This window comes from Bos indicus x Bos taurus, chromosome 26 (assembly GCF_003369695.1).
Source record: "Bos indicus x Bos taurus breed Angus x Brahman F1 hybrid chromosome 26, Bos_hybrid_MaternalHap_v2.0, whole genome shotgun sequence".
Lineage (NCBI taxonomy): Eukaryota > Metazoa > Chordata > Mammalia > Artiodactyla > Bovidae > Bos > Bos indicus x Bos taurus.
This window is the reverse complement of record NC_040101.1, coordinates 1,136,441-1,158,018: the sequence shown is the minus strand read 5'-3', so window position 1 is coordinate 1,158,018 and position 21,578 is coordinate 1,136,441. Positions and strand designations below refer to the sequence as shown.

The 21,578-nt window shown below is 57.9% G+C and overlaps 1 protein-coding gene across 17 annotated transcripts in view; it reads left to right on the top strand.

Moving 5' to 3' along the window:
• Nucleotides 1–19,944, top strand: part of JAKMIP3 (Janus kinase and microtubule interacting protein 3) — a 90,995-nt gene extending 71,051 nt beyond the window's left edge. For 10 of the 17 annotated variants that reach the window (XM_027528757.1, XM_027528756.1, XM_027528760.1 and 7 more), the window contains 5 exons: nucleotides 3,167–3,370; nucleotides 4,804–4,869; nucleotides 6,685–6,726; nucleotides 7,323–8,242; nucleotides 17,446–19,944. In XM_027528757.1, the coding sequence (XP_027384558.1) occupies nucleotides 3,167–3,370; nucleotides 4,804–4,869; nucleotides 6,685–6,726; nucleotides 7,323–7,439 (429 nt within the window). In that variant the 3' untranslated portion in view covers nucleotides 7,440–8,242; nucleotides 17,446–19,944. Of the gene's footprint in view, nucleotides 1–3,166; nucleotides 3,371–4,803; nucleotides 4,870–6,653; nucleotides 6,727–7,322; nucleotides 8,243–17,445 lie in introns of those variants that run through there. The other 7 variants (XM_027528767.1, XM_027528764.1, XM_027528765.1 and 4 more) reach the window with 2 other exon arrangements.
• Nucleotides 19,945–21,578: the final 1,634 nt, after the last annotated feature.

Sequence of the window (21,578 nt, the reverse complement as noted above, 5' to 3'; positions counted from 1 at the left end):
CTCTGTCCCCTGCCTGTGGAGTATGCTGTGAGCAGGGTGCTGTCCCGTGGCCCTTGAAGGTGGCTGGAGGAGCAGAAAGTGTCACCCTGGGACGGCGGGTGGGGGCTCTGTCACACAGCCCCGGGGGATGCCGTGGGGCCGCGGAGACGCTGGGCACCCCTAGTGGGATGGCTGTCAGGGCTGCTCCCCGGGGGGCCGTCGTCTGGGGCCCCCTCTCTCCAGTGCTGGCAGGTAGGCTGCATGCTGTGCTGTCCACCCTGGTTTTCTCTTTCTTTTCTCTTGTGGCCCCACTGGGTCCTCCTGCGGCACACGGGCTCCCCATGCTGCTGCTGGAAGGCTTCTCTCGTCACCCCACAACATGTGGGATCTTAGTTCCCTGACCGGGGATTGAACCTGCATCCTCTGAATTGGAAGGCAGATGCTTAACCTCTGGGCCACCAAGGAAGTCCCCAACCCTGGTTCCCTTGATGCCGAGTTAAGCCTGCACTTCCTGCTGGACAATTAGCCATTTTATCTGCCACTCACAGAACCCCGTGCAGGAGGGGGCACCTAGTCACCTTGGGATGCCTTGGCAGGCGGGCCTTCCAGCTTTCACACCCTCCCTGCCATGAGCACTGGAGCCACACCTGGGATTTCAGGGGGAAGGGCGGGCCTCACCCTGGGGCAGCCCCTGGGCACAGAGCTAGCTTCTGGGCATCTGGGTGGCCGTGGCTCAAGCTGCTGCATTGAGTGAGCAGGGTCAGACCATCTCCGCCCACAGGCTTGGGATGAAGTCACTGTGATGTGCGTGTTAAGCCCCACACTCAGCTGCCTTTATCTGAAAGCCAGAGTTTATCTTAAATGCACTAAGCTCTTTTGCTCTAAGAAGTGGCAGCTGATGTGTGGTGTGAGCTGGCTGTGACAGCTGACTGGGGACAGTTGACTTTGCAGCTGTCAAGAACAATAACATGGACAAAGGGCTCTTTCCCCCCATTTCCTAAAATGTCTACTCAGCCAAAAGGACGTCCAGTAGTCACTTTGCCTGAAGAGGAAACATTCATTTGTGAGGAGCATCGACCTGAAAACCAGTCACAGCCTAAAAGTTAATAGTTATGTTTTATTCAGTGGAGATTTTTAGGACTTAAGCCCAGGAGGCAGCATCTCAAGTGACTCTTAGAGAACAGCTCAGAGGAGGCGAGTGAAAGTCACTCAGTAGTGTCCAACTCTTTGTGACCGCATGGACTGTACAGTCCATGGAATTCTTTAGGCCAAAATACTGGAGTGGGTAGCCTCTCCCTTCTCCAGGGGACCTTCCCAACCCGGGGATCAAACCCAGGTCTCCCACATGGCAGGCAGATTCAGTTTTGCAAGAAAGAGCAGGTAGTCTGAACATCAAAAGATTATTGTGCATTAAAGAAAACAAGATAACCTAAGTTAAGGAATTTAGTGCCTTTCTGTGTATGGGAAGATGCGAGAGTCTGGGCTCACTGCAACCGTTCCTTTCATACGCACCTCAGCCATCCCGGGCTGCTGTCCTGCGCTTTTCACTTCCTGAGCTTCCTTCGGGTTCACCGTGGGGAGTGGCTGCGGGCTGACGATTCTTTCCTCCCCGAGCTCCCTCGGGGCTCTCGGGCTCGCGCTGGAGGACTGCAGTCACTGATGACTGCGACATCCTTATCTACTGATACGATGGGAAATATTCTCTTTCTCGGGAGGGTAGATTTTTGATGGGAAGAATTTGGCTGTTTCAAGATTGTAGCTGTGAAACTTCCCGAGGAACAAGCTTTGAAAGTGCTCCAGATTGAACTGCTGAGTCCTCATCATTTGTAACGAGGTCTGTGTTTTGGCTCCTGGGGACAGCACGGGGGTGATACTGCAGGAGTTTGCACAAGCTCTGGGCGATGATGAAGGACAGGGACGCCTGGCATGCTGCAGTCCACGGAGTCGCAAAGAGGCGGACATGACCGAGTGACTGAACCGGGGACGGGCAGCATTTCAGGTTCTCTGTGAAGGAGCCCCGGTGGGTGCGAGGGCTGGGCTGGAATCCCCAGTGTCTCTCCCTCAGCAGGCTTTGTGCAGGTGGTCCGCCCAGGGGTCTCTGCAGCCCGCCTCAGCATCCTCACCATGAGCCAGGGCTGACGAGGGTGCCTGCTGCCTGGAAGTGGGGGTGGGAGGGCTTTGTGCAATGAAGCCTAGGCCAGTGCGGCACACCCAGGCACTGCGGGCAGGGTGTCGTGTACCATGGACAGAGGAGGAGAGGAAGCTGTGAGGTGGGCAGAGGCTGGGCACCTAGGGACTTGAAGTGAAGGTGAGGCCATGTGTGCAGGCAGCAGGGAGACAGACAGACAGACAGAAGGGAGGAGACGTGGGGCAGGTGTGTGCACCATAGTCTGAAGGCCCGAAGCCTGACCCCAAGGTGCTGGCCAGGCCACGCTCTGTCAGAGGACTCAGGGGAGGCCCGCCTGCCTGTTCCAGCTCCTGGGGCCTCAGGTGTTCTGGGCTCGTGGCTGCGCCACCTCTGCCTCTGTCGTCACTTGGCTTCCCCTCATCTTCCGTGACTGTCACCAGTCCCCTCTTATTCTAAGGTCACGAGTCAGTGGGTGGAGGCCCCTAACCCAGTCTGGCCTCAGGTGCGCTGGCTGACATCTGCTGAGACCCTGTTTCCAGATGACCCGTGTTCACAGATTCCAGGGGTTAGGACTTGACGCTGCTTTAGGGGCACGAGTCGCCCGCACAGGCGGCAGTGGGGCCACAGAGCCGACAGCCTGGCCCCTCTACGTTACTGCAGACAAACCCGTGGGGACCGTCCTTCCTCCTTTTTAGCGACTCAGAAGCCCAGGGTTTGGTGAAATTGTGAGCAAAGAAAGAAGCCTTTGTTGTCTTTCCTCAAGGGATGCCTGCCCAGACCACCGCCCGTTTGGCCAACCTCCTACTCCAGCTTTGAATTCTGCTGACCCCAACGTCCCTAATGTTTCATTGCACCTTAAACATCGCATGGAAGGGATGCTCTTGACATAAGTACTCCTGGACTGGCTCCACCCTCCAGAACATCATTTAACTGGTCCAGGAGGCAGCAGTCCCCTCTTTGGGCTGGTCCGGAGGTGTCCTGGCTCCCAGGCTGGGTGCCTCGGCCCCAGGCAGTCCCCGGGAAGAAGGCGAGGCCTGACTTGTCCCCTCCCGCCCCCAGCGCATCTTGGAGCTGGAAGCAATGCTGTACGATGCCCTGCAGCAGGAGGCCGGGGCCAAAGTGGCCGAGCTGCTATCGGAGGAGGAGCGCGAGAAGCTCGGGGTGGCGGTGGAGCAGTGGAAGCGCCAGGTCATGAGCGAGCTGCGCGAGCGGGACGCCCAGATCCTGCGGGAGCGCATGGAGCTTTTGCAACTGGCGCAGCAGGTGCGGGAGGGGCATGGTGCCGCGGGGGTGGGGCCTACGGGAGGGGCGGGGCACCGCGGGGCGGGGCCTACGGGAGGGGCGGGGGCACCGCGGGGCGGGGCCTACGGGAGGGGCGGGGCACCGCGGGGTGGGGCCTACGGGAGGGGCGGGGCACCGCGGGGTGGGGCCTACGGGAGGGGCGGGGCATCGCAGGGCCCGGGGTGACCGGCTGGGGCAGTCCTTCTCGTGGCCTCGCCTTCTGGTGGCCATGCCTCCAAGGGCCATATCTTCCTGGCCAGGGCCTTCCACCGGCTGAGCCCTCCCAGGTGTCCTTGTAGTGGACACACACCCAGTGACCGTCCTCTCCAGTAGCCTTGCCCATGGGGGGTCCTCCCAGACTGCCTGTTCCAGACCAGCCTGTTGGGCTGTCCTGCCCAGGCCTCTGGGTGGTACATCCGCCTTCTGGGGCCCCTAATGCCAGTCTCTTCCCTGACTCCTCCCTCAGTGGTAAGATCTGGAGAAGGTGTTGTCTGGGGGACAGCGAGTAGTCCCTGGGCCTGGGACTTGGGGACGTTCTCCCGACCTTCAGGCACTTGGTCTTGGGCCAGTCTGGCCAGTCCATTTTTCTGGCCAGTTCATTTGTAAGGGGGGATGAGGGACCCTGGCAGACTAGCAGCCTTGGTGTGTGAGACCCGCCTCCAGTCCCCTGCGTGGGCAGCGTGGCCTGGAAAGAGCCTCGTGGCTGCGCTCTGTGTTCAGATAAACTGGTGAACCCAGGTGTCCTATGAGTGTCAGGGATGACGTCTCACCAGAGGACTGTTGGCTACCAGGACCCTCGCTGTCCGATCCGAGGTGGTCAGTGTGAGGACCCCTCACTCCCTTCAGATGGGCAGTGTCAGAGCCCAGGTTCATCCAGGGTCCAGGCCAGGCATCCAGGCCAGGCATGGATACACACGTCCATCTGACCGATTCTGCACCACAATGAAAACTAGGCTCTCCAACTGTGCGGTCACCCTTACCAGCAAAGTGCCCCCCGTGACTGGCTCCACGACCCTTCAGGCTGCTCCTTGGGCTGCTGTAGCGATGTCTGGGAAGGACCATGAATCGGGCCCTTACCGTTTGCTTGGGCTCTAGCCTAGTGATTTGTGATCTGAAGGTGCAGGAGGTGGGAGTGTGGCCGGGGCTGGGGGGGCGGTGCCTGCTCTTCTGTTGGAGCAAAGAACAGACTCGCAGAGGCTGCGTCAGAGAAACTGAGGCAGGCGCGTGTCAGCCGAAGCCCCAGAAGTCGGTGGGGAGGGCAGCCCAAGGCCCCACCCTCTCCCCGCGGACGCTGTGACAGCTACTCTGTGGGATTTGCCCACCAGGTGCATGGGTGAAAACTCTGAAAGATCTTTCCCTACTTGGTTTCCCAAATACTCTGGTTATTAAGGATTTTCCTCCTTTGAACATTGCAGAGAATTAAAGAATTAGAAGAAAGAATAGAAGCCCAGAAGAGACAAATAAAGGAACTGGAGGAAAAGGTAAGTAAAGTCAGTGTGAACTTGGGGCTGACACATGGAGAAGGGCGGCAGCTCCCGGTGCCCCACGGCACTGGTCGGGGCAGAAAGAGGCTCCGAACCAGGGGCTGGAGCGCGGGGTCTGGGAACACCCTGGCCTCGCTGACCCAGCCACGCCACCCCCAGGACCGTGCCTCTCACAGCCTCAGTGTCCCAGCTTCGGGGGTAGTTCTGGGCCAGTGACCAGGGCCCTTTCATGAGAGCTCTGTACTGTGGCTCCTGAGTTGGGAAGCTCTGGGTGCTGGGGTACAGCTGGTTTGGGGCCATGCGACGGGGTCAGGGAGGCCCGTCCAGCTCTTCCCCCAACCCCTGGCTCTGTGAGTCCCAACAAGATGGATGGAGCGCCCGTGGGGACAATCCTGGCTCTTCCTGTGAGGTTCCCTGAGTTCTAGGACAGTTAGATGTTTTATTTTATTTTTAATTTAAATTTTGTTTTCTGTGATTTAGGATGTTTCAATGGCTTCTGGTGGGCTCTCCTGGTGGCTCAGCAGTAGAGAACCTGCCTGCAATGCAGGAGACGTGGGTTCAATCCCTAGGTTGGGGAGATCCCCTGGAGAAGGAAATGGTAACCCACTCCATATTCTGGCCTGGGAAACCCCGTGCACAGAGGAGCCTAGCGGGCTACAGTCCAGGGGGTCGCAGAGAGTCGGACGCGACTGAGCGACCAGCACGAGTACAGAAGGCCCCACCCCCACCCCCGCGCCCGGCAGCCCCTGGAGCTGGTCCCCCCATGCCCTGCCCACCCTCCTGTGGACAAAACCGGCCCCTTCCGCAGGCGCTGTACCGCCATCTGCCGAACAGTCTTGGTGGCAACTTGCAAATCCGGAGCCCGCGACAGGCCCCTGGAGCCCTAGGGGCGGGGCACGACTTGCCAGGCAGAGAGGAGCCTGGGAGCAAAGACGCACCTGCCCCCTGGGTGGGTGCAGACAGGCACCAGGCTCGCGGGGCGCTGGGGAGGAGAGGCGAGCACACAGCCTCGCGGTGGTGCCGTCCCTGCCTCCTTTTCCATCTTAAAGTGAGAGCATTTGTTTGCATTAAATGCTTGAATTTTTTAAATTGGGTGTTTACTCTTTTAATCTAGCTGAAGGGGCTCCGCTTTTCCAAGCAGCTGTACCACGGCCAGATTTTTCTCTTGTGTCTAAATTGGCTGGGCCCCTCCCCCAACCCCCGCAGCCAGATTTTCTCTTGTGTCTAAATTGGCCGGGCCCCTCCCCCAACCCAAAAGGAGGGTTTCTGAGTGTGAAATCTATTCAGCGTGTTGGCTGTGCTTTATCACTTATAATGGGACTGAGACCAAAATATTGTCCCGGAGTGCTGGTGTTTGCCTGGCACTTGGCACACCTTTCCATCCGTAAGACTTCCATCATTACAGCCAGTTAGCACCCTCAGCATCAGCCCGGCGACAGGTCCAGGTGGCCCGTCCCCACCCCCCCAGCCCAGAGGCAAGGTGACCAGCAGAGGCTCCCTCCTGACTGTCGCCTTCAGCACGTCCTCTGGACAGTGTGGGGCCCCAGAGCACAGTCCCCAGGGACAGGCAGCGTGGTCACTTCAGACGCAGGTGTCCCCACGGCCCCTCGCAGCTCAGCCCTTAACCCGCTGGACACAGCGCGCCGGGACCCACTCCTGACCCCCGGCCAGCTGCTCCGCGTTGCTCTGTCTGTGGTCACACGTTTGTTCTTGCCAGAAACTCTACAAACTCTCTTTTCTTTCTTTCCTTCCATGTCTCCGCCCTCCCCTTTCGTTTTCAGTTTCTATTTTTGTTCTTGTTTTTCTCCTTAGCTTTCATTCTGTGGTCATAGCTCGCCTGGGCACTCTGGTGTGGTGAGTATTTTTTGTCCACGTCCCGGGGACCAGCAGAGCCCCCACTTGCCGTAAGCAGGAGGGGCTTCCTGGAGGCAACACCCAGGGCCCGCACAGGTCCTAGAGGGGAGGGTCTGCCATCATCAGAGGGGAAGGGGTGCTCGCCTTCCTGGAGAAGGTCCCCGAGGGACTTCCCAGGGGAGAGATGTGTGCACACGCTCCCTGGTCTCTGCTCCAGGCAGCTCGGCAGGAGGCAGCGCTGGGGGGTTGGTGGCTTTTCTCCTTTGTGTATCAAGTTCGATCTGGGGTGACGCTGGGAGATTTGGCCAGGACCCCCACCTTCCCGACAAGCTGGGCTCACTCAGGACGTCACAGTCATCCTAGGCTGTGACATTGTCCCTGCGACTTTCAGCCCGAGGCGCACGTGAAAGCTTGGCCACTGCCTCCTTCCCAAACAAGACTCATCATCCGTCTCTGTCTGTGGGCGCCCCACCCGCCCCTGCCAGAGGGCCTTACTCTGCAGCAGAGCCATCCTTCCCAGCGCCCCTGTCCCTCCAGCCCCTTCCCTCTCGCCCTGCCACCTTCCTGACCTGTGTCCTGCGTCTCTTTCCCTCCAGCCCCCCTTTCCTCCAGCTTTACCGGAGAGCGGCGAGTGCCCGTCCCTGAAGACTCAGGGGGAGCCGGCCTCTGCAGACCCCCTGCCGTCGAGGAGGAGGGAGAGAGGGGGTCTCTGAGCACCTCCCAGGGGACTGTTCACTTTGATGAGCCGGAATTAGAACTCGTTCTCCGACCGGGCTTCTCTGAAGAGGCCTGGTCTTGGCTGCGGACCCCAGGTCCTTGCTTGGGACACAGCCCCCGGCCCCACTTATGGGGACACGCGGGGCCCCTGCTGGCGGGTGCCCAGGCCGCTTCGGTGCAGGAGCCCCGGCTCCTGCCTCCCCTGGTTCCCTCAGTGACCGCAATAGGAGTCAGAAGAGAGGGCGGACTCCCAGAAACAACGCAGGCGGCCCGCAGCACGCCGTGGTGGGGCTGCTGCCACGACGGGGACCTTCGTCCAGGGCACCCGGGCGGCTCATGGAGCATCTCCAGTGTGGTTCCCCGGGTCTCCCGGGCCAGCTGTGAAGACGCTGCAACTCGCTCGCCGGGGTCCTGGGCGCTTGCCGACCGACGCATGCGGCCACCCTGCTGTGTTGGACGCTGTCGCCAGTGGGAATAGAACCGTGAATGCCACGGTGCGGCTGGACCCCGCCCTGAGCTGCGCCGAGGGACTGGTCAGAGTGAGGACCGAGGAGCTGATGGAGGGAGCTGGGACGAGAAGGGCGGGGTGGCTGGACAGGGCAGGGCCTCACTGGAGACACAGGGGCCAGAGGCCGTCTCGGGCAGCGCAGACCCGGGCACCGCAGAGGCAGGCCCAGTGCGGCCGAAGCCGCCCGGTCCAGAGCTGCAGCCTTCGTGCTCCAGGGGCAGTGCCTGGCGAGGACCACAGTGCCCATAGGTCTGCGGTTGAGAAGGGGGCCCGACGCCCAGCTGGCAGCAGGTGAGGCTCAGCTGTCATCCCTGGGACATGACGCCTTCCCTCCTACCCTGCGGGGTGCCCACTCACCTTCGGGTCTGTGGGATCCCACCTCCTGGGGTGGGGGCGGTCGGCCCTCTCTGAGGTTCAGCTTGCTGGGACGCTGGCCCTGCAGTGGGAGCCCTGGTGTCTGTGCAGGCGGGTGAGGGCAAGGTGGGCTCGGGGTGGTCCCAGAGGTACTAAATGTATTGTGGGTGTCCTCTGCCCAGACCCAGGGCACCCCTCAACAAGGCCAGCCAAGAGGCCTGTGCGTGGTCACAGGGCATGTCCCTGAGCCACAGGGGCGGCCTCAGCTCAGCTCCCAGCAGAAGAGGGCCCCCGGCCCCTCCTGCCCACCCAGCCCCACCCCACACCCTAGGCCTTTCGACCTGCCCGCCCACCCCGTCTGGCTGGGCCCAGAAACTCCAAAACCTTTTCTTGTGGCACAGCCCCTCTCTCTGCCATGACTCCCAGCTCAGCAGGCCTCCCTGTGTCCCCAGGGCATCACCTCCTCCCACCCCAGGGCTTGAAGGTGCCCTGGGGCAGCCGGCAGGTCAACCCCATGGCGAGGTCAGGATCTGGATGGGCGGGCGCTCCTGGGGAGCTTTTCTGTCTACATGTTTCTGGGTGACGTGGGGCAGCTTGGGAGTGCAGTTCTGTTTTCTGGGTCTGTAGGAGAGATAAGGGGCCCCGTCTCCCCACCCCTTCCCATCACAGAGCCAGCTGAACCTCTGGCAGTGGGGCTGCAGGGCCCTCGAGACGCACCCCCATGTAGAGAAGGGAGTCAGGCAGAGCAGAGGCCAGAGTGAGACCACTGCCCTCTCCCTAGACGGGGCCTTAAGACACTCAGCTCTTTCACTCAGTTCCTCTAAGGAAGCCCCTCTCTCGAAGCCACGTGCAGTCAGCCTGGTGCGGGGCCTGGGCCCGGCTGGGAACGCACGAGCACAGCCTCTGGCTGGAAAAGGCCACTTGGGAGGCTGGTTCTGGAGTGGAGGCTGGTCCCCCATCTTTGTCCACACATGGGCCCTCCAACCTGAGCACCCCTTCAAGGCCCAGTCCCTGGAACTTGGGGTCCCTGGGGCTCGTAGTCCCTGGAGCTCATGGTCCCTGACCTTGGGGTCCCTGGAGCTCAGGATTCCTGGTTCTTGGGGTCCCTGGAGCTCAGGGTCCCTGGAGCTTGGGGTCCCTGGAGCTCAGGATTCCTGGATCTTGGGGTCCCTGGAGCTCAGGATTCCTGGTTCTTAGGGTCCCTGGAGCTCGGGGTCCCTGGATCTTGGGGTTCCTGGAACTCAGGGTCCCTGACCTTGGGGTCCCTGGAGCTCAGGGTCCCTGGATCTTGAGGTCCCTGGAGCTCAGGATTCCTGGATCTTGGGGTCCCTTGAGGTACGTGGGCTGCACCATGTTACGTGAAGGCAAGTGCTGGGCGAGGACAGCCCACTGTCACGTCCTGGCTTCAGAGGTCACCTGTAGCCAGTGAAGGACAATGAATACACAGCCACAGCAATGCTGTGTCAAAATGGATGGTGCAGAGTCCCTGGAAGGACCCCACGGGTGGCAGGGTCGCCTCTGCCCCTTCAGGATCTTCCCTGCAGCCTCCCCCTGGAAAGCCAGCCCAGCTCTGCAGTCTGTCTTGCTGTGTGCGTGGCACGCGGGACCTGCCAGGGCTTGGAAGGCCACTTGGTGCCCCAGAACCGTGAGCAGGTCTCACCTGTGGAGGAGGCTAGGGCCAGGTACAGATGACTGGGTGCCTGAGGTGAGGGTCGGACGTCGGGGCGCTGGGCAGGCACGGCCTCCCTGGGGCCCAGGCAGCCTCCAGGACCTGAGTGTTGATGGAGGCTCCCTTGGACGTCTGGAGAAAGACCCGGACGGGATTTGAACAACTCCTGCTCCCAGCATGCTCGTGTTGGGGTGGCCTTGGTGCGGGGCAGTGGGCATCACCATGCGGGGATGGAACTGGGCTGCACGTCTCACATGGGGCTGTGGGGTGGTGGCACGCAGTGGGGGCCAGGGTCTCACTCTCAAGGACCCATGAACAAGCACGTTTTCCCTCCACCAGCACCGCTGTCCAGAGACCGGGGGAGAGGTCTGGGTCGCCAAAGTAGGAGGATATTGTGTGAAGCAGTTGGCACCAAAGCGTCCTCACCCTGGGCAGAAGTAGCGGATGTTCAGTGAGAGGGGTCCCGCGGCCCACGCTCCCCTTCACGCGGGCAGTGGGGGCGGCCACACCACAACGATGCTGCTCTGCGTTTTCTCAGTCGAGGGGGAGGGGACCGCTTTGTGGGTGCAGAGCCGGTGGCTGCGGATCTGCAGCTACGGATGGCAGCTCGTGGGAAACGTCGACCCCCGCGGGGGTTCCCCCATCACCTTCTGGCTCACCAGTCTCCAGGGTGAGTCTGAGGCTGTCAGCAGAGTGCTGACATCTAAATCCAGGATGTTCTGTATCGTTATCGCCCTTCCCAGCCCCGACCACTGACATGCTCCCCCTAGTCAGCGAGGGCCCCTCTCAGCCGGGGAGCAGATGGGCCTGGGGCTTTCTGCACTGGAGACGTCGCTGGGAGGGGCTGGTTCCATGCACATTTGGTGCAGTATGTACATCACAAGTTACCAGATTCCTAAGCAAGTGTCCCCCTTCTCCCATCAGCTTTTTAAAAAATCTTCTATTTTAAAGTAGTTTCAGACTTAAAAGTTGCACAGATACTCTTCACCTAGCTTCCCCAGAGGTCCCCATTTCATGTCATCACAGTGCACTCTCCAAGCTCAGCTGGTCCACCCACTCTGTCCAGACAAGCGTTTTTTGCTTCAGGAGAAATAGGTTATGTGGTATTGGGCCTAAGAAAACCTTGCCAGATTCAAGGCCGCCAACATTTTCTCCAGTGTTTCCTCTGGAATCGCGTGGCTTTGTGTCTTACATTCATATTCATGATCCATTTTGAGTTTATGTTTGCATTTGCTGCATGGTTTTGGTCAAAGCACGTTTTTTGCAACTGGTTGTCCATCTCTTGTCTCCCCCCACCCCCACTGTAAGGAACTCTTCTGTCTTTGAGTAAAATGCCTTCTGCTTGGCTGGACCAAGCCTGCTCTGCGGTCAGCCTGGTCCTGGCTGGAGTGTCCTCCCCACCTCTGAGTCATCAAACTCGGGGAGGCAGGGGGTCAGAGCTGCTATCTGCCGGCGTCCTCCGCGCTGGCATGCCTGGTCCCCTCTGGGTCCTGGGGGTGCGGCTGGGGCTCCAGGCGCCTCGTCTGCCCAGCTCAGGGTCTGGAATCCCGAGATGTGAGACTCAACTGTCAGCAGGGCAGATTTACAGCTCTCCCGGAGCAGGCACTGCATACCGATGAGCCCCGCTCCTGTGAGCCTGCTCACGCTGCACTGAGACCCGGTGACCAGAAGTGATGGCTGTTGTCATTGCTGAAATTCAGGGAGAAGTCAGTCTTGCTCAGCAAACATCCACAGTTAACAGGCATTGTGGACACACGTTAGCGGAAGCCTTCATTCGAGCCATGTCTGTAATAGTCTCCATCATAACTGATGAAATTGTCTTTTAATTTCTGTATATTGTTTCGTATTTAAGGAAAGACGTACAAGCTGAGCCGTTTATGTGCCTCCCAGACTCACAGGCCTGCACACACACACGCACACACGCACACACACGCACACTGCAGCCCTTGTCATGGAGTTTTCTTCCTCTTTGCTGCACAGACTTCCATGTGTCCTGACACTGGCTTTCTCCTGCCACTGGTCTCGGAATGGCCCTGGTGGGTGTTTCTTGTAACCTCTCTGGCTTCACTGACGTCTAACCTCCGACCCCCTCCTGTACCTGCCTCTCTCCCTTCGGAGGTAACTGCCTTCTGACCCCTGGGCCGCGCCCTGGACAGAGCTTTGTGGCCGACACGTAGGTTTCTGAAAGGTGTAGCTGTTATTGCTTCTGAGGTCCTTGTAAGAGGCGTCATGCTTTTGGACACGCAGCGACTTCGTTTTGTGGTGCCTGGACTCGCCTGTCCGGTGACCGTGTGTCTTCGTGTCCCGCTCCGGGAGGCCCTCGTGGGCCCCCACCACCTTGGTGATGGGCATCTGGGTTTCGCCGCTGTGAGCATTCACGTGAAGTCTGTCGGTGTGCTGGTGCAGGAGTTTCTTTGGGTGTCCACCTGTGGTCATTAGGGGTCATCCAAAGTATATGGCCTTGACATTAGGGGATCCTGACAAACTCCTCCGGTTCCTGTTGGCTTTGGAGCTGCTTTTTCCTCCCTGTTTAGAATTTTGTGTTTACCTGACGGCAAAAGCCGTTCTCCTCGTGCTGCTGGGACATCTGCACACGGTCTCAGGGAGAAGTGGGAGAGCTGACTGGAGGCCAATGCCCCGCCCCGTTCTGCGCCCTGCTGCCTGATCTGCGCTGTGCAGTGGCAGCGCTTGGCCCACGGCCAGCCGCCTGGCGCTTGTCATGTCGCCATCCCGGTTTAAGCAGCGTGGGCCCTCTCAGAGCGTGAGCACGAGGCCATTATTGAGAGAGGCCGCTGTTAGAGCAGGCAGCGCCAGGGGAGAGCTGGACGCCCCTTCTCCGACTGCGAGAGCAGCTCCTGGTCACCCAGACGAAAAACAAAACAGGAACCAAGGGTTGTGTGTGTGCGGGTCTGTGCGTGTGGTTGTGTGTGTGCAGGTCTGTGTGTGTGGTTGTGTGTGTAGGTCTGTGTGTGGTTGTGTATGTGCAGGTCTGTGCCTGTGGTTTTGTGTGTTCAAGTCTCTCTGTGGTTGTGTGTGCAGTTCTGTGTGTGGTTGTGTGTGCGGGTCTGTGTGTGGTTGTGTGTGCGGGTTTGTGTGTGCAGTCTGAGTGTGGTATGTGTGTGGGTCTGTGTGTGAGGTTGTGTGTGTATGGGTCTGTGTGTGGTTGTGTGTGTGCAGGTCTGTGAGTGTGGTTGTGTGTATGAGTCTGTGCATGTGGTTGCGTGTACAGGTCTGTGAGTGTGGTGTGTGTGGGGGTCTGTGTGTGGTTGTGTATGTGGGTCTCTGTGTGAGGTTATGTTTACAGGTCTGTGTGTGGTTGTGTATGTGGGTCTCTGTGTGAGGTTATGTTTACAGGTCTGTGAGTGTGGTTGTGTGTGTGGGTCTGTGTGTGAGGTTGTGTGTGTATGGGTCTGTGTGTGGTTGTGTGTGTGTGGGTCTGTGAGTGTGCTTGTGTGTGCGGGTCTGTGTATGGTGTGGGTCTCTGTGGTTGTGTGTGCAGTCTGTGTTTGTGTGTGCAGGTCTGTGTGTGGTTGTGTGTGCAGGCCTGTGTGTGTGGTTACGTGTGCAGGTCTGTTTGTGGTGGTGTGTGTGGGTCTCTGTGTGTGCCGGGCACGTGCATGGGGCAGCCGTGTGGGATCTGGACAGGCAGCCTGCCCAGTCAGAGCAAGTGGGGGTGGGAGTGGGGGTCAGGCCTGTTGCCGGGTCTTCTGCCCGTAGTCTGGGGGTTAGAGACGGGAGGCCTGTCCCAGTCGAGTTGATGAGCCAGGCGTGGTGTGAGCATGGACCGTCCCGGGCCGGAACGGATTGGCCCACCTGCAGCAGGCTCTTGCCCGTGGGGCGCGGGGAGAAGGGCCTGGTCGAAGGCCCGGGTGCGCTGACAGAAGCCCTGTCCCCCTCTGTGTGGTTGATGGAAAGGCCCTGCGGAGAGCTGACCGGGCGGCAGGGGGACGCTCAGCCGGGTCTGGGCGAGAGCATCTGTTTCTTCCTATTTCCCCCAAGTCGGAGCTTCGGGGAGGGAAGCCCTCAGCCCCAAACACGTGTTCTGTTGCTGCTGGTTTCTGTTGGAAATGCTAGGCTACGGTTTCCCAGAGTAGTAAGCGCTCATGCGGAGGGTTTCTGGCTTTAACCTGTCCTCTTCTGTCCCATAAGCTGATTGAACTTGTATTTGTGTGGCTTACTTCTGAGGGCCTGGGACTGTGAGTAGGGGTGATGTTTGGGGGCAGAGAGCAAAAATCTGGGCTGCAGGGCGTCGCCCCTGCCACGTGGGCTCTGGGCCTCTGCCTGGCCCACCCTGTGTTCGGACCCGGGTTCACGTGCCTCGCGCGTATTTCTGGGCAACATGAGGCCCCCCACCTGCAGTTGGTTCCAACCCCAGGAAGGTTGGTCGCCCTGCCAACAACTTCATGTTTCCCATCAGTTGAGGGGCCAGTGGCTCGGGCTGTATTTTGACATAAATCCGCGTGCTGTTTCCTAACCCGTGTGTATGAAGGCACTTGCGTGTGTTGCCCATGGGTGTTACTGATGAGAGTTCTGCTTGTGCAGCTTTGAGCAGGATTCTGACGTCTCTGTGCCCACTGGGCTGGGTGCCAACATAGAGACAGCGCTGCTGCCAGCTGGGTCGTGTCCAGCCCATGCCCTCCCGTCGCCTTGTCCCTCCTTCGTCCATCTTGGTGACTGTGACATAAACGCACTTAATGACGTTGGTTATCACTCTTCCTGAATGGTAACTCGAATGACCACTTGAATCCGTATCACCCGTCCTCCAGTGCAGCCCAGTAGAGAAGTTACATCGCAAGCCCTCCCTCCAGAAGGAAGGGTGCGGCTGCGGTTCTGGGTGCCCACCCTGATCGAGACATCACTGCCCCGCTGGGCTGGGAGCGATACATCCTGTGTCCCCGTTCCCCCACGACGTTCATTCTCGTCTGTGCCCACGCACTGCCCTGTCCCCTCTCTGTGAAGCGCTGCACATGGGGATTACCCGGCTCGCTCACGCTGTGGACAAACCTTTGGTGTGGACCTCAAGACACACTTAGACTGCCCTGGCCCCTAACACACAGTCAAATAAATGATGACCCAGCAAGTGGACAGGTGTGCTCACGGAGGCAAAGACCATGCCTCTCTGCTCTGCACCTCACAGCTTCTGGAAAAGCACCTCCAGGCTTCTGGAAAACAGTGGAAGGGAGGGCTCCTGGGTCCCCAAGAGCCCCCCTCAGGCCCAGGGACCCACCAGGAGTCTTAGGACGCAGCCCAGAGTGGAGCTCCAGCTCAGACCGTGCAGCGATGTCCTGCAGGGATGTGGCTGGCTCTGCAGGGCCAGGAGACCCAGGAGGAGGCTCCCTACACATTCTCTCTTCTGTGCAGGCCACGTGGAGTGTGCTCCCCTGGTCGTGGGAACTCGGCTGTGTGTGTGGTATCTCTGCTGGGAGCTGGAGGGGGGTTCATCTAAGGCTCAGAGCTCAGAGCTTTTATTGGGGCTACTCAAGTGGGCACCCCCTGCCTGTAAAATGCTAGCCTCAGAAAGAAGCAGATGCTTGCCGCAAATCACACCATTTGTACAAACATTCTCAGCCACCCCACGAGCAGGACCTCTTCACTCCAGGAGAGTTTCAAAAGCTGGGTTCCCAGAGGCCAGTCCAGGGCGAACCTGGCGGGCAGCCCCTGTGCTGACAGTGGCTCAGTTCCTGCCCACACAGGTGCTCCTGACCGAGGAGGCCCCAGGTCAGTAGACCCAGGGCAGACCCCGGAGAGGACCCACACTCGCCTGTCCTGGGCCTGGCGCGGCTTCAGTGTTGGTGAGATCTTGGGCTGACAGGGACAGTCGGGAAGTTGGGCCAGTGGCTAGAGAAAGGAGGAGTGGAGGACACCATGTCCCCAAGAGGACATGGGACTGGGGGTCAGGAGAGAGTGGAGGTCCAGGAGCTTGGAAGCAAACCACGCCTCTGTGTGTGTGCACATGTGTGCGTGTGTGTGCGTCAGGAGGGAGGGGAGGTCTAGAAGCCTGGAAGCAAACCATGCCTCTCTGTGTGTGTGTGCATGTGTGTGTGTGCACATGTGTGCGTGTGTGCACATGTGTGCGTGTGTGTGCGTCAGGAGGGAGGGGAGGTCTAGAAGCCTGGAAGCAAACCATGCCTCTGTGTGTGTGTGTGTGCATGTGTGTGTGTGTGCACGTGCAGTGCCACAGTCCTGGGTGAGAGCAGAGGAATGCCCATCCTGGACGCAGTGCTGTGGATGTAAGGGCAGCAGGGCAGGCAGGCTCAGGAAAAGGGGCCCATGACCTGAGGGAACAGGATGCCGTCACCTTGTCCCTTCAAGCTGGAGGGTGACTTTATTTTCCACAAGGTTGTTGTTCTGTATTTATTTGTGTGCAACTCACACCCCAGACAGTCATCATCCTAACTCAAGGGGGCAGTGACGTGGTGGAGGCCCGCGAGCAGGTGGCCAGGGCCCTGGCTCTGGTCAGCCCGGTGCAACCTCAGGAGATCCCTTGGTGTCTCGGGGCTTCGGTCTTTCCGTCTGCAAAATGAGAGGGTCCTTTCTAACAGCTCAAAGTGGATGGACTAATGGAACCTATTTAGGAATGGATCAGATGGAGGGCCTAAGAAGCAGTGTCACTTGAATGCAGCAGAGATGTCAATGGAGAGGTGTGACACTCAGTGAGATGAGCTCACTGCAATTCCACTGCGTTTGGTGGTCATTCTTCTTGGTGGAATATCCTCTTACTGAGAAGTTAAACAATTAAAAACCAAAAATACTCTGTGGAGTTTCTAATGTCTGTGACCCCAGGCTCCACCTCTGGATGCCCCACCCACCCCCGTCCCATCCCGTCCCCCTCCTCCTCCCATCCCCTCCCTCCTCCCTCCTTCCCCTCCCCCTCCTCCCTCCTTCCCCTCCCCCTCCTCCCTCCTTCCCCTCCTCGTCCTCCCTCCTCCCTCCCCTCTCCCTCCTCCCTCCCCTCTCCCTTTCCCTCCTCTCTCTCCTCCCCTCTCCCTCTCCCTCCTCCCTCCCTCCTCCCTCACCTCCTCCCTCACCTCTCCCCCCAACCAGTCTGCTGCTCCATGGCCCACCCTTCTTGTTAGATGCAGATCCTGGGAAGCACCTTCTTAACTTCTTCCAAATATTAAAGATGTAAAAGGTGAAAAGAAAGAACTGGCACATAACAGAGGCCCACTTCCTAAGTACTGAGAAAAAACAAACCTCGGCATAAGTGGCGTTCTCCCCCGTGTGGGAGGGAGCTCTGCGGCCACGTCTGCACGCAACCTCATGAGGCGCTTGACCTCTGGCCTCTCAGCTCCTGGGAAGAGCCCTCAGCATCTCCAGGCAGAGGCTCAGCATGGCACGGTGTTTGGGCCAGACTGTCCACCTGTGGAGCCAGCATCCATCATTTCTCCAGAGCTTTTCCCTGCCTGGAGTCCCCGCCAGTGGCTCAGATATCTCACACTAACAGAAAGCGTCTGTCTTCACTCTCTTTCAGAGGAGAAGCAGCACGTCAATGAAGCCAGTTTAAAGCGTGAGTTCCACTCCTTGTGAGCTTCGTGGTCCACAGACTGGGAGAGCCTTCCTGCACTTGGACACAGCCCGACTTGCGGCTTGGAGGTGGTCCTTCTATTGACCTCGCACCCTTGAGATCTAAGATTGTGCTGTCAGTAATGCAATGTGTGTGTGTGTGTGTGCATGAATCTATGTGCACACACACATGCTCTGTCAGAAGAGGACGCACAGGGTTGAGCTCTTTTGAGGCACTTGTAGATTGACGTACTGGGTAATGAGCCGGGCAGCCAGGTGAGACCTAAGACAACACTGTGTGAGAGAAACACAAGCCGCATTGCCCGGGAGCGGAGGGAGGTCCGCCTGTGTGTCTGCAAGGGTTAGGGTCACTTTATATTTGTGTTGGAGCAAACGTTCAACTCGGGTACGGACGACAGAGGCAGCCAGACCGGGCTTGATTTGCTAGGATGAATCAAGAGAAAGATGATAGGATCAGACAGACATGCTTTTCTCTGGCGGGTGCAGGTTTTCCGCTGGGCAATGCATGATCAATCAACGCTTGTCCGAGAAGGATGCATCCTTTCTGTTGTCATTAAAGCCGCAGTTACATGCTCACCTGGGCAAGAAGTGGGGCCAGTCCACTGCTTTCCCATCTGAGCTTGATGTCAGGCTTTGTGTCTCAAGTCCAAAGTCCGGTTTAGCCCTCCGTGCATTCTTCTGTCCTGTTCTGATGACTGCGTCGTCTTGGTGCATTTGTTGTAGTCAGAATCAAAAGGCAAACAGTAGACTTGCGTGAATAAAAGCCACTGTGGAGCTGTGGACGAACTCCCAGAGTGAAGTCTGGTGGAGTGTACGATGCAGGCATTGAGAAACGCTCCACAGTTCCTCTCCCTGAGGGCCTGCCCAGCCCCGCGTGTACCTGCCCAGGAACAGCAGTTATGCAGGCTGGCCGTTTGGGATCCCAAAGTGTGCATTTGAAACCCAAATTCACGCCCCTCGTGTTTATTTGGGTCATCATGATTTTCATGTGGTACATATGTCTGGAGCACTTCATATGCCCACACATCCCAGACTCTCAATCACAGCTCTGTAATTTTTAAAAGGAGGCAAACTCTACAGGAAAGAGAAGCATGTAAATATGTACCAATGCTTATGAAGTCATTATTATCTGTATGTAAAAAGGATGTGCATTGGAAAGGGAAAATGGCTCAATGAATGTTTTAAGTAATCCGTGTACCAAACTGCAATTTGAAACTGCATGTTCCCCAAAGCACACATTGAGTTGAAATGCCAAGTCTTCTCTTCAGATACCATTGTTTCTGTTCATGTATCATAGGCACCTTCTGTTCATCTGCCTACAAATTCCAGCATTTTAGGGTTGGGCTTTTGGAAAAAAAAAAAGAAGAAAGAGACAAATATGCATATTTGTCACTATTTCCTGCCAATCCACTGAGCATCTGAAGAAGTCAAGTATTTTAAAATAATATGCATTCTCTAAATACTAGAATGTACCTTTTATTCAAAACCAGTGGACTGTATTGAATTGAATATTTGGGCTCACTATTTAGCTCTTCAAATAGAGGAAGTGTCACAAAGAGGTTGAAACACAGAAATGTTTACTGTGTAACTGAGAAGTGTGCAGCCTAACGGTTATCACCATGGCCATGTGCACAATATCCAGAAACACACACACGTGCTTTCGTTTGTGCAAACCAGAACTCACGTGCACCATGTCCAGAAGACGCATGTGCTTTCATTTGTGCAAACCAGAATCCATGTGAGCTGCAGCTTCCTTGTTGACACAGTGTGTGTACCTCGTTCCCGTGGTCTCAAGCTCCAGTTGCTGAAGGACTGTGGCTTTTCCCTAAAGTGCTCAGCCCTCGAGGAACCTGTAGCCTTCAGGACACCCTGAGTGCCTTACGCGGCTGTGAACACCAGTGCCGGCAGTCAGGAAGGAGGGCGTGCCGGGAGTGGGTTTGGAGGTGTTGGACATTAATCTACGCTGACCATCACTGCGTCATTGACCTTAAGATGGACTGTATGTTTTAACACAGTGATGGATTTACGTTTAGGCTCAGGAAAATCAAGCTGTACATATAGGTATCAAATCATATATTTGTTTACTGTGTATTTTTTAAAAGCTTTATTGTAAATTTATGCAAACACGAATGAGGACTTGTTTTCTCACGGCGATGTGCCAAGCAGTGTTTGTGTCCCTGAAGCAGTTCCTTAATAACCACACTCTAAACACGTGATACTCTGTTTAGTGCTAAACAGTATTCAGAGCCCTAAAATAGGTTTGTATGGTGATTAACTACAGAATTTTACACATATTTTTGTATTGTGATTCCTATGATATATACCAGAGAATTTTTACTCATTTGTAAATTATTGTACAGTTTTTAATAAAGATTGTTTTAAATCTTAGAATATCAAAGTTCTCCACCTCACAAAGTATTAAAGTCTGGACTTATCGGCTACAGTAGCCACTTCTGTGTTCTGTGTCCACTCTCTGAATGATAGTGTGTCTTCCCACACCAGAAAGGAGAGCTGGGCCTTCTGCACGTTGGGAAGGGGAACCCAGGCGTCTCACATACAGCCTCGTCCTAAGTTATGGGGGGGGCTCCTCTGGAGGACAGGCTCTGAGGTCACCTGGGGTCAGCCACGGGGAGGCCTGCTCCTGGGCTGTTTGTCAAATGAGAACCCAGGGAGAAGTCAAGTCCCTGAGAATGGTGAATTTCTGTGAATGAATAAGAACATGTTTCAGTGTCAGGGACCCCACAGAGGTGAGCACAGGCTGTTGGATCTCTTTGGGAAAGTGGGAACCTGAGGTGGGGCTAAGATGAGGGGCAGGAAGTGTTGATTGGGCTCTGCAGGGTTCTTATGCCTTCTGTTGTCCCAGCTTATGCTTTGAAATTCCAGCTGCGGCTGTTTTAACAGAAGCAAAGACTAGGATGTATTTTCCTTACAAACCAATCCCCGCGGGGCTTGACTTAGTGACAGCACTGTCCTGGGAGGCTGGGCGGGCTGGGAGTCCTCCTGCCATGTCCCACCCAAACTCGGAACTTGCTTTTTAAAAAATAAGTCTTTATCTATTTGGCTACGTTGTGTCTTAGTTGCGTCACAGGGGCCTGGTTGCTCTGCAGCACATGGGGTCTCAGTTTCCCTACCAGGGACGGAACTGTGTCCCCCGCCTTGCAAGGCAGATTCGCAACCACCGGAGCACCAGGGAAATACCCGAAGTCTGTTTTTCCAGGCAGTCAGGATCAGCTTCCGTGGTCGCATCATTCCCCCCCCCCCCCACCACCACCACCCCTGCTCTGTCCTTCCAACTTGCCAAACGTTTGAGTCAGAGCCTCCTTGCCTGACTTGGGATCGCCCACGGGGCCTGGAAATGTGGCTGAAGTTTCGAAAAACTGTTGTTGTGTTTTGTTTTTTTTTTTTCCGTGCCTCCTCTCCTCAGCTCCTTCTGCAGGTTGAAAGGGAGGTCAGAACCCCGTTGCGAAGCGGCTTTGCTTGGGCAGAAAGCGCGCCCTCAGCCCAGACCCGGAGCTTTCAGCACCCGCCACATCGACAGCGCCGGCTCCGCGCGGGCGCCCGGCAGGGCTTGAGGGTTGGGGGTGGGGGTTGGGGGTGGGGGTTGGGGGTGGAGGGCGGGCAGAGGGAAAGGGGCGGGGGGAGCGCCGGGCCCGGGTCCGCCCCGTCTACGCGCAGAGCTCAAACCCCGCCACTGGAGGCTCCGGGACCGGCCGCCCCTCGCCCGCTCCCTCAATGGCAGCGAGGCGGCCGCAGGAGCCCGCAGGGGCTCTGCCCGCCTGCCTGGGGGCGCGGGGCACGGGTAGCCCCCAGGCCCGCCCCAAGCTCGGCGGAGTCTTCCGCTGCGTGGAGGACGCCTTTGAGAACAAGACCCTGTCGCTGGACGCGCTGGGAGGCGGCCACCGGGATCCGAGAGGCGGAGGGCCCTACAGCGGGCCAAGCGGCTACCCGGGGAGTCCCAGCGAGCCAGGTGGAGACGGCCTGGGGGCCGCGGCGAGTCTCCCAGAGGGGCCCAGCGCGGCCCAGGCCCACGGCCCACAGCAGGCAGTGGCCGCGGTGCGGGGGCTGCGGGCGGCGGGGCTG